Source organism: Heptranchias perlo, chromosome 40 (genome assembly GCF_035084215.1).
Source record: "Heptranchias perlo isolate sHepPer1 chromosome 40, sHepPer1.hap1, whole genome shotgun sequence".
Classification (NCBI taxonomy): Eukaryota; Metazoa; Chordata; class Chondrichthyes; order Hexanchiformes; family Hexanchidae; genus Heptranchias; species Heptranchias perlo.
Window position 1 is genome coordinate 9352950 of NC_090364.1, and position 11480 is coordinate 9364429.

Consider the following 11480-nt stretch of genomic DNA (forward strand, 5'->3'; position numbering starts at 1 on the left):
CTCTCGAACTCCCAATAATTAGTCCATTTCATTTGCTGTTTGTAGGATCTTGGTGTAAATGGTTAGTGCAATTGACCATGTAACAGTAATCACATTTAAAAAGTAACTAATTAGATTAGAAGTGCTATAGGATACCCTGAGGATGTGATAAGACATCACTTTAATGTAAGGGATTCCTCCTCTCAACCACCCACCAGCAGCTTCCCCCCTTCTTGCCCTGCCCCTGATCAAAATACTCATTGCAGATTTTGTGGGAAAATGGACAGAATTGTAAGAATATGATATCACAAAACTTGGAAGGATAGTGAACAGCGAGGAGGATAGTGATAGACTTCAAGAGGATACAGACAGGTTGGTGGCATGGGCGGATACGTCGCAGATTAAATTTAACGTGGAAAAATGCGAGGTGATGCATTTCGGTAGGAAAAATGAGGAGACACAGATTTACTAAAGGGCACAATTCTAAAAAGGGTAAAGGAACAGAGATCTGGGGGTATATGTACACAAATCGTTGAAGGTGGCAGGGCAGGTTGAGAAAGTAGTTAAAAAAGCATACGGGATCCTGGGCTTTATAAATAGAGGCGTAGAATACAAAAGTAAGGAAGTCATGACGAACCTTTATAAAACACTGGTTTGGCCACCACTGAGTACTGTGTCCAGTTCTGGGCACCACACTTTAGGAAAGATGTGAAGGCCTTAGATAGAGGGTGCAGAAGAGATTTACTAGAATGATTCCAGGGATGAGGCACTTCCGTTACGTGGATAGACTGGAGAAGCTGGGGTTGGTCTCCTTGGAACAGAGAAGGTTGCAAGGAGATTTGATAGAGGTATTCAAAATCATGAAAGGTCTAGACACAGAGTAGAGAGAGAGAAACTGTTCCCATTGGCGGAAGGGCAAAGATCCTAATTAGAAAATGGAACTGGTTATCACAAGTGGCTACTAAAGCAGTTTCAATCATAGTATTTGATATTTTCTGGGTGGGGGGGGGAGGGGAAGTCTACAAGGAAAGAGCACAGATTATGGAATTACAGCAGATGGCTCTGATGTGAAACCAGCACTGGCACAGGTGCAATTTGCCAAATGGTCTCCATCTATGCTGAAATTTCTATGATTCTATTCCAACGAGGCTACAATGTTATCCCCGCCCCCCACCCCACTTTGAATCAGCTGTACCGGATAGACAAAATACGAGTGAGATTTTATATAACCAAAAAATGGACAAGTAATACGGTTTAGAAACGAACCTCACTACAATCAAGCAAGAAATTGATCAAATGATCAGTCTACTGATGGTATCTGAAATATTACAGAAATTCAATTTTTCTGAAAAACAGGGTTAAAAAAAAAATCACACTTTACTGGATTTCATCAAAGCAGGAAAGTTCGAGCAGTCACCAGTCTTTACAAGCAAAACAAAACTGGTGGAGCAGGGCTGAGCAGCCTACCCCAACCCCCCAAGGGAACTTACATAAGATCTCTCACTAGTTTACATTCCATGAAACCACAGCACAGAAAAGCCTGCTCTTCCCACAGGCCGCTTAAAGCCATCCAGCAGACAAGTGGAAAGCACAATTCTAACAGCAGGCCGGAAGGGGTAGGCTCGTGGGAACAAGGAGTGGTGGAGAAAAAAACCTGCTAAAAAGACAGTTTTCAATGCTCAAATGAAACTGGATCCACTCGAGCTTTATTCGGGCTGTTTGGGACCTGTACTCTACTGCAAAACGTCCTGATGACACATACATCACAATGACTAAACTGGTATCTTCATAGTATCACAGAACCAATTCACTGATCTTGTCCTAGAGGAACTTTTTGCATTAGGAGGACAGTCACGCAAAATTCAAAATTAAGTTTTGTAATTTGGGGGAAAAAAAGAGACAGAAGATAGGAGAGCACCTAAATTAGCCAAAAGCACAACTTACTATAGCAGTTAACACAATACTCTAACATAGTAGGCACCTTTCACGGTATTTATTTAAACAGAAAATAAGTCTAGAGGAGTATACTTTGTTCAAAGTTTTTCGCATTGTCGCACAATTATTTTTAAATGTAAAATGTGACAATGGCACATCTAGCATGTATTGCCTAACAGCCACACTTCAAGAAAAGTACAAAGGAACTCAAGTAGGAATAGAAAATACCAGAGTCAGAATGTCTGCAGTCTCTTAACTGACTTCAGAGTAAGACGACATTATAGCATTAAAAAGAGAAAAACCTACAACTTAACAGTTGACTTGGTGAGTTCTGACTTTGCCCCTTACCAAAGCCTCTCCCCGCCTGGCTATACATCCCATCACCTGCCCTGCTCAATCCACCACAGTGGTGCATGGCCCTTATCACACTGTCTCTTTCCCTACTCCTGTGCCACCTTCTCCTCTTTCGAACACCTCACCTTTAAAATCCTTGATCTCTGCTGCCCCATGCCCCACCTTTCTTCCCTCAGCCTCTGTATTGAGCAATGACTCTTCAGTAATGTTAATCTTCATCTTATCGCCCCTTGCTTGTTCTCTCTTGTATTTACCGCCCTCCATATAAACTCTCTCACCTGTATTCGTGATTACTCCTCAACCTCATCTCCTGTGGTCTTGAGCACTGAAGAGGCCATCTAGACCACTTCCTTGTATTCCTCACCACCCATCCAACCCCACCCCTCTGCATCAGCCCCTGGAAAAACCCTACCCCAGGTCGCTTACAACTGCATTTTTAAACTACCAACTGTTTGGCCTTTAGCACTCCCTTCACCGTAATACCTCTAGAGCTCTCGATGTGCTCAACTACTCCCCCCACTTCCAATCTTTGATGCCCTTATCCCCAGCACTGTCTTCTATCCCTGTCGTTTTCCTTGGCACGCTCCCATTATCTCTCCCTCAAATCTCAGGGGTGCAGACTTCATATTCTGGCACACAGCTGGTTTAGTCATGCATCACCAGATGTGGCTGGATCACATCAAGCTCTGCTGGGCCTCACTCACCTCTGCCAAAATCACCCACTACTTGAGGATTATCTCAGACAGCAATTATAACCCAAGCTTCTCTTCTCCACTATCAATGTTTTCTTTAAACTGCTCTCACCTCCACCCTCAACTCCAACATTCAAACGGCCCATGGATTTCTCTCTCACAAAGGTAGAGACCATCGATTGATATGTGTCTGCTGTTTCCCTCCCCCCACTCCATTTGCCCATCATCAAGTCAAACTCCATCCCCGGCCCATCTCATTACTCCTGAACTCCCATCTCTCTAGTTTTTCTTCCATCTTCTCCCTCAGATTATTTGAAGTATGACCCACCTCCTGCTCTCAACCCCATTCCCACAAAATTGCTTACCACCCAACTTCCCTTCCTGACCCCCTTGTAGCTGACATTGTAAGTGGTTCACTCTTCTTGGGCACTATCCCTCACCCTTTCATAATCACCCCCTCCTCAAAATAAACCTTCAGCCCCCTTCTTTGCAAACTATGACCCCATCGCCATCCTCTCCCAAGTTCTTGAACACTTCATCTTCCAAATCCATGTCCATCTCTCCTACAACTCTGTTTGAAACCTTCCAGTTGGATTTCCACCGCTCCCTGAATGCCAAAAAGGCCCTGAAGTCACCATCATTCTCTGCCCTTCACCATGGTGCATTATGCTCGCCTTGGCCTTCCTGCAGGCTGTCACAGTTGAGTATAACACCCTCCTCAAACACCTGTCAACTATGGGACCATCACCTCTCTTCCAATCTTACCTATCTGACTGTAGCCAGAGCATCTGACCAACGTCTTCTCTTTCCACCCCCAAACCATTACCTCACGAGTTCTCCCCCAGCTCCGTCCTTTGTCACCTCTTCCTCAACTACACACTGCCATCATCATCCGCAGACATGGGGTCAGCTTCCATATGCCTCTCCACTGACGTTGAGCTTTGATTACTTGTCTGGCATCCAGTCTTTGATGAGGCACAATTTCCTCCAGCTCAGCATTGGAAAGACCAAAGCCATGACCTTCAGCCTCCGCCACAAACTCCATCCCCCCTCCCCAGCCACAGTCTCAGGCTGAACCAGTCTGTCGGCAACCTCGGCGGCCTGCTCGACCAAGCTGAGCAGCTGACACAGTTTTCTTTCCATTACAATGACCACCTATCTTCACCTCTATAACATTACCCGCCTCCGCCCCTACCTCAGCACATTTGCTGCTGAAGCCCTCATACATACCTTTTCCACCTCCAGATTCAACTAATCCAATGCTATTCTAGCCGAACTCCCATCTTCCACCCTCCGTAAACTTCAGCTCATCGAAAACTCTGATGCTTGTATCCTATCCTGCACTAAGTCCCACTCGTCCATCAATGCTAGCCCTCACTGACCTCCAGTGGCTGCCAATGCTTCAACGCCTCAAACTCAAAATTCTTATCATGTTTAAACCACTCCATGGTCTTGTCCTTCCCTATCTCTAACCTCCTCCAGCCCTACAACCCCTCTCACGAAACTCTCCGTTCCTCTAACTCTAGCCTCTTGTGCAATCCCCTCCTTTTGCCCTACCATCAGTGGCCGTGTCATAAGCTGCCCAGACCCCACGCTCTGGGATTCCCTTCCTAAATCATTCCATCGTAAGACTCTCCTTAAAACCCACCTCATTGAGCAAGCTTTTGTTGGTCACCTGCCCTAATATCTCCTTTGGTTTGGTGTCCATTTTTATCCTAATGCCTCTGAAGTGCTTTGGGACATTTTTCTACATTAAAGGCATTATATAAATGCAAGTTGTTGAGTATTGGCGTATGAAATTCCTTTGACATGAAACATTAACCAGTTTATTTTAAATCGGAATAATGCCTTCATATAGAACAGCAGAGAAAGGAATTTCATACAAATACATTACATTCACCAACATTCATGCAGTGAAATTTCAAGGTTATGGTTTTTGCAACAGCAACACAATCTCAGGGTCCTCAACGACATCAGTGACGTCAGAACCCTACTCCCATCTCTCGCTCTACAAGGATAGAACGCTAAGTTATTGAAAAGTAAAATAGTTTTACTTCTCTCAGCAGTTATTACAACCTTGATCTAGTGTCCTAATTCTGTATACCCTCCCCTTTCTTGTATCATGAAGCTGCACAGCACAATTCAGCCTCAATGGCCATGGCAAAGAAAAAAATAGCAATAGAAAAACTCCAACAGCAAAGCTGGGAACTATCCATTCCAAGCACCACCTGGGAATGCTCAATGCTAAAATACACCATCTAGGTTCAGAGGACAATATTTATTCTAACAGTACCGGTGTCCTGGCCAATATTTATCCCTAAATCAACATCACTAAAACAGCTTATCTAGTCATTATCACATTGCTGTTCATGGGAGCTTGCTGTACACAAATTAACTGCTGCGTTCCCTACCTTACAAAAGTACTGCATTGACTGTAAAGCGCTTTGGGTCTTCCTGAGGTTGTGAAAGGTACCATATAAATGCAAGTCTATCTTCCATTTATAAAGCCACCCAAACTTCAACAGCCTGACTACACTCCCAACCATCTGTTCTTGCACTTGTGGTGACCTTAAGCTGCATTATGTAAAACTCAACAGCCCAGTGCCCCCCCCACCAAAACCTAATCATGATAACTGGAAACAATAGCAAGCGCCCTACTATCCTCAAAGAAAACCACAAAAAAAAATGATTATATTATGGCAGCCTGGTGCCGCAAACAATTGCTTCCTAATCAGATAATGCCACAGTTGCGGGGCGAGATTCCCCCTCAGATCAAGGAACTCAATGCTGTCACTAGGATTTCAGTAATCCTAGACAAGTGAAAAATGCCTACGGAATTCACTTGAATTGCTAGAAACATACAGAAGTATACATTTTTGTCCTAACTTAGGCTGTGCCTGCAGAGAGCATTGAGTTAACTGACAATAAGGTGGTCACACTATGTCACAGAGGGAAAGAGCAATTTGAGGCGAGGAAGAATTGCACCAGACGCATATGAAGGTTGCGGGTACAAGTCCCACTCCAGACTCGAGCATATAGTCTAGGCTGACACTCCAGTTCAATACTGAGTACTGCACCGTCGAAGGTGCTGTCTTTCGGATGAGACGTTAAACTGAGGCCCTGTCAGGTGGAAGTAAAAGATCCCGTGGCATTATTTCAAAGAAGAGCTAGGGAGTTCTCTCCTGTGACCTGATCAATATTTATCCCTCAACCAACATCACTAAAAAAGATTATCTGCTCATTATCACATTGCTGCTTGTGTGACCTTGCTGTGCGCAAATTGGCTGCCATGGTTCCTACATTTTAAAAATACTTCATTGGCTGTAAAGCTTTGGGATGTCCTGAAAGGCACTATATAAATGCAACTTTCTTTATACTGGCATAATTGATTTCTCCTACCGTATACTGGTACCAATTACACTAAATAAACCCAAACATAACACTGGAATTTTTATTTCAGTCTCCAATTTTTCTCCACCAATGTGCCGGGGTACGGTTCCACAAGCATTGGCACTTTCTAGCACCTCACCCAAGTGGTCGCTATTCACGTCGTGAGCTATGACAATCAGCATCAGCAAAGGTGTGCCAATGCCCTGGGGCCCAAAGTAAGCCCTCTTCCCAGCAGGATTTTTTTTTAAAAATAACCACGGGAAACCCTCATCCTCTGCCAATGTGGAAGGGGGGAAAAGAAAGAGAAAGCTAGAAGAGACCACTCCTCCATGATCACACCAGACGAGCGGAAAATCAGGCAGCACTAGAATTGAAGCATCTTTACAAATTGGCGCAGTCATTTAGGAAAATGGACGAGTGCCATACTGAAACGCTGAAATTGTTTTTTTTTTAAAAATAAAAAATAAATTTGAGCTATTGTAACACGCCAGGCCTACTGGTACCACTGACAGCTTGTGTTTCAACAGGCAAGTACGTCATCAGAAGTCTTAAAAAAAACATACTCTCAAACCGCAGGATGTACACATATTCTACACACGTCACGCCAATCTGACTAATTCAAAATTCGCACTTTGTTGACACAATTAACGGGAAGGACAGTCAAGAGAAGCTAGTTTTTCTTCGGAGCACTCATTGTTGAAACAGATGCATTTCTTCCAACTTTAAAAAAAAATCATTTTTAATCACCAATAGTGTCCTCTTGGCAATGTCAATTACTTTGGGGGGGGGGGGGGGAAAAGAGTCCCCCCCCCCACAACCAAGTGACTCCATTCTAAACAGCAGGGGGCATGACCACAGAGTCGATCTGGCCAACCCAAGGAAACCAAGCGTCCCTGTCTGTAGAATGGACAAGGGACTTTGCAGTCACCCCATCCCCAATGGAGCCACACCAGATGGAGGAGGATGCTCTTTGTAAATGACGTCTCAGAAGTGGCGTAGCAAGGGAGGGAGACCCTGGCCGATGGTCTTCAGGTCAACGATGGCAACGACTGTAAGAAAGCATTACTTACTAAACATAAATTAGTACTCCCCGCACCTAGGGCTAAGCACCTCAAAAAAACATGAAGACCATCTCCTGAAAAGATTTGACGGCCAGCAGCTCTGGCCTTGGGGCCAGGACATCGCGGAGACACAGGCCACTGTCTGGGGGGCAGCGCTGACTCGAAAGGTCATGGGTTACCCCACTTTCGATTCAGAACTTTTTGGTGGCACGGCAAAGAGAGAGAACACCCGGGCGGGGGAATAAGACAACCGAACCCCCACCCCCACACCACTCTTGTGCCTGCCATTGTTTGCCTACAATCTGAGAAGCCATTCCCGTACCTTCATGCTCCGGACCCCCCCCAAACCTGCATTTGAGGCAACAATTTTGACGGAGCCAGACTGAGAAATCCCAGCTTGCATTTGATGGTTATCAAAAGGCGGTCTTGACAACAGCCACTGACACCAACTAAACAGCTGCTTCCTTTAAAGGACACAAACCCAGGAGGGTACACAACACTCATAAAAACAATTTTTAAAAAAAAAACTCAAACCCACTTTAAATCTCAAGCAATTTAAAAAAATAAATTCACCCAAAATAAAATATTAACCCCCCCCTCCAAAAATTTTTTTTAAAAAAACTGAACTTCACTTGGGCTTTAAACAATAAACGTATAGAAAAGAACACTTTTCCCTACTAAAATAAGATTTTAAAACAGGATTCACCCCGAATATAATATTTGACATATAATTTTTTTTAAAAACACAATAACTTACCCAGATAAATGTCACCAAAGGAACCGCTGCCAATCTTCCTCCCCAGCCTGTATTTGTTCCCAACTCTCAACTCCATTTTTATTTTGCTCTGAAAAAAACAAAGAGGAAGAATCTTAGGGGTTTTTTTTTTTGTTGCTTGCCCCTTTTTTTAATGAAACCAGCCCCTTGTAACTGGAAGCCCAGCCATCGCTCATAATGCCGGAGGGAGGAGGCTTCTTTCACCGCCGATTTAACCGGCAAAACGACGAGAATCTCGACCAATTTCCCCTCCGTGGCGAAGGGGGGGATGCGGGGCCTGTGATCCGGGGGTTGTCGCCGCCCTCCGTGCCGGGATGGGAGAGGATGGAGGGCGATTGCCCACAGCGCACCTACCTCCGCTCTCCGCAGCCGCCCCGCTCTCAGAGACTCGCCATTATTTACAACTAAGGCCAGCCTGCCCCGATGACGTCACCTGGGCCAACCAGGACCCGGATAGACAACCAGAGGCAGAGGCGGGAGGGGAGGAGTAAAAGCGATAATTACCATTGTACAACCGTAATTCCCCAATTAGCTGGGGTTTCTTTCTGACATGGTGATGCAGCTTTGCAACTGGTATTTATGTAATGCCTCCAACGTGCAAAAACGTCTCATGTCACTTCACAGAGAGAAAATATTACAAGGGGGGGGGGAAAAAAAGGAGAGACCTGCATTTATATAGCACCTTATCACTTCTCTCACAAATATCCCCAAGTGCTTTATATATAAAACCACACCAACCCTTTCTTCTTCTACCTTCACTTTACCCCCCTCTAACTCTGTCCGTTTTCACCCTCTTGCTCTGCATTCGCTTTTTTCTCCTTTGTGGAAAATCCCTGCGTCATGTCTCCCGGAAATGAGGACTGCTCCAGAAATTGTTCAAATTATTTTGAAGTGTGATCTCTCGAACCGGAACGGGATGAGTGTCCAGTTACTGTATCCTCGAGTGGTGTTGGTTTAGGAAGGAATGTTGGTAGAGTAACTGGCAGTATAAATAGGTTCAAGAAATCATAGAATCTTACAACACAGAAGGAGGCCATTCAGCCGATCGTGCCTGTGCTGGCTCTTTGAAAGAGCAATCCAATTAGTCCCACTCCGCTGCTCTTTCCCCATAGGCCTGCAAATTTTTCCTTTTCAAGTATATATATCCCATTCCCTTTTGAAAGTTACTATTGAATCTGCTTCCACCGCCCTTTCAGATCATAAGAACTTGCTACTTAAAGAAATTTCTCATCTCCCCTCTAGTTCTTTTGCCAATTCACCAAATTTTACTGATTCACCTGCCAGTGGAAACAGATAAAAAGGAAAAACTACAAATTCTGCAAGTCATAAATTAAAAGTAGAAAGTGCTACAAGTACAAAGCTGGTCCATTGTCATCTGAGACAATCGAGCAGAGATGCAGTAAAATATCCCCATAGCTGTGGAACAGCACATGGAAAGAAAGAATGAACTTGCATTTATATAGCGCCTTTCACGACCACAGGACATCCCAAAGTGCTTTACACCCAATTAAGTACTTTTGAAGTGTAGTCACTGTTGTAATGTAGGAAACACAGCAGCCAATTTGCACAGCAAAGTCGCACAAACAGCAATGAGTTATTTGGCCAGATAAATTGTTTTAGTGATGTTGGTTGAGGGATAAATATTGATCAGGACATCAAGGACTGCTCTTCAAATAATGCCACGGGATCTTTTACATCTGCCTGGAGAGAGATAACGTCTCACTTGAAAGACGTCACCTCGGTCAGCGCAGCAATCTCTCAGTTACTGCACTGAGGTGTCAGCCTAGATTATGTGCTCAAGTCGCTGGAGCGGGGCTCGAACTCACGACCTACTGACTCAGAGGCGAGCGCGCTACCGACCGAGTCACAGCTGAAACGAGTTGAGAAAACAGAATTGTTTTTATAAACTTTGTAAGGTTCATGGCTGTGACTGGTTACGTGGCCAATAGGTCATAGTACATTTTTCAGGGTGTTTTGTTCTTTTTCTCCCCCTTTCCCTCATTTAACTTCATCCACCCCCTCCTCTCCCCTCCCAACGCATACTCGCAAGTATACGCACATATGGCCAAGATCCTTATTCTGCCCTGACAGGAGACACATGCAGCCAGAAATGTCTCCACACAGCTGTCACCAATTCTCCTGTGTGAACTAGCCAAAAAAATTTGTATTTCTACAAGGTGCTGTCACTTTTTCCTCCAAATGCCTAAAAGATACAGATAGGGTACTCCGTTGTGGCACCTGTCTAACCAGCAGCTGACAAATGGAGAAAACGTTTGGAAGGTAAGCCAAGCCACAGAGGAGGAAGAAATAAAAAAAAAAAGCAGACAGGGGTAAACAGTCGAATTTCTTGCTCCTACCCCACATGTGAAGTGTTTTGCTTAGTTGGAGGATGCCCTTTTCTTTGAGGTTTGTGTGAGAAAATAAGGCCTTCCTTCCTATTTTAAAATGACTCAGAAGAATTTTGTTTCAGCTGATTCCAGAATTAAATGCTGAGATGGAAGTGGGTGGTGCAGAGATTAGATTATGGGCCTTTCACCCTCGGGACCTGGCTTCAGCTACAGGGCAAATAATGGAATTACAAGTGTCCTACATCCTGCTACCTGTAAGGGTCCTATGTGAAATGAGCTGGGGAGTCTTCTCAGCCATTGTGACCACACTGACTAAGATTGCCAGTTAGAGACAATTTTGGGTGCATGCTTTCTAGGATCTGAGTCAAGACAGCTCAAATTCACATCTTAATTTTTATTAAATCCTTTATGAGAGTATAAATTCTGGCAACACGTGCAATCAAAAATGCAATGATGTTACCATATTGCAGGTCATATTATAGTACCATCTTCTATATAATGTAAAGTTCTCTCTGAATGATGTTCACTTGAGGAAGGAGTGAGAATCTATAAGCAAGGCCTTAGAGAAATGATAACAGCTGTGTGATTAAATGCACCACATAGTGTGGTACTGAGTCATGCAGATCACTATAGTCCTAAATCCAATCCATGGCATGGTCTATGTCGAGGTAGTTGATCTCAGCTGGGGCAATACAGTTTGCCTGAGTATTCCTGATCTTGGGAATATTTCCACAGAGGGCATCAAAAGCCAAGCCCAACCCCAATCCAATGTCTATTGTCCAGCAGGAATCATTGAAGAGCTTCTAAGTAGCCATAGTGCTGGTCTTTGGTCAAATAACCTACCAAAACATCTTCACTGGGCTCCCATATGAAGAATGTTAACTTGGGTGAGGTACAGTGAGTGCCCATGGAACAATAGCCTGGCACAAGTTGGCACTTTTAGCAA

General features: G+C 44.3%; 1 protein-coding gene across 1 annotated transcript in view; it reads right to left on the minus strand.

Annotated features, from left to right (window-relative positions):
* The window catches only part of LOC137305667 (casein kinase I), a 41065-nt gene extending 32441 nt beyond the window's left edge, over positions 1-8624 (minus strand). The window contains exons 1-2 of the mRNA XM_067974564.1: positions 8541-8624; positions 8169-8256 (exon numbers count right to left, since the gene is read on the minus strand). Of these exons, the coding sequence (XP_067830665.1) occupies positions 8169-8244 (76 nt within the window). The 5' untranslated portion in view covers positions 8245-8256; positions 8541-8624. The remainder of the gene's footprint in view (positions 1-8168; positions 8257-8540) is intronic.
* Between the last annotated feature and the right edge of the window lie 2856 nt (positions 8625-11480).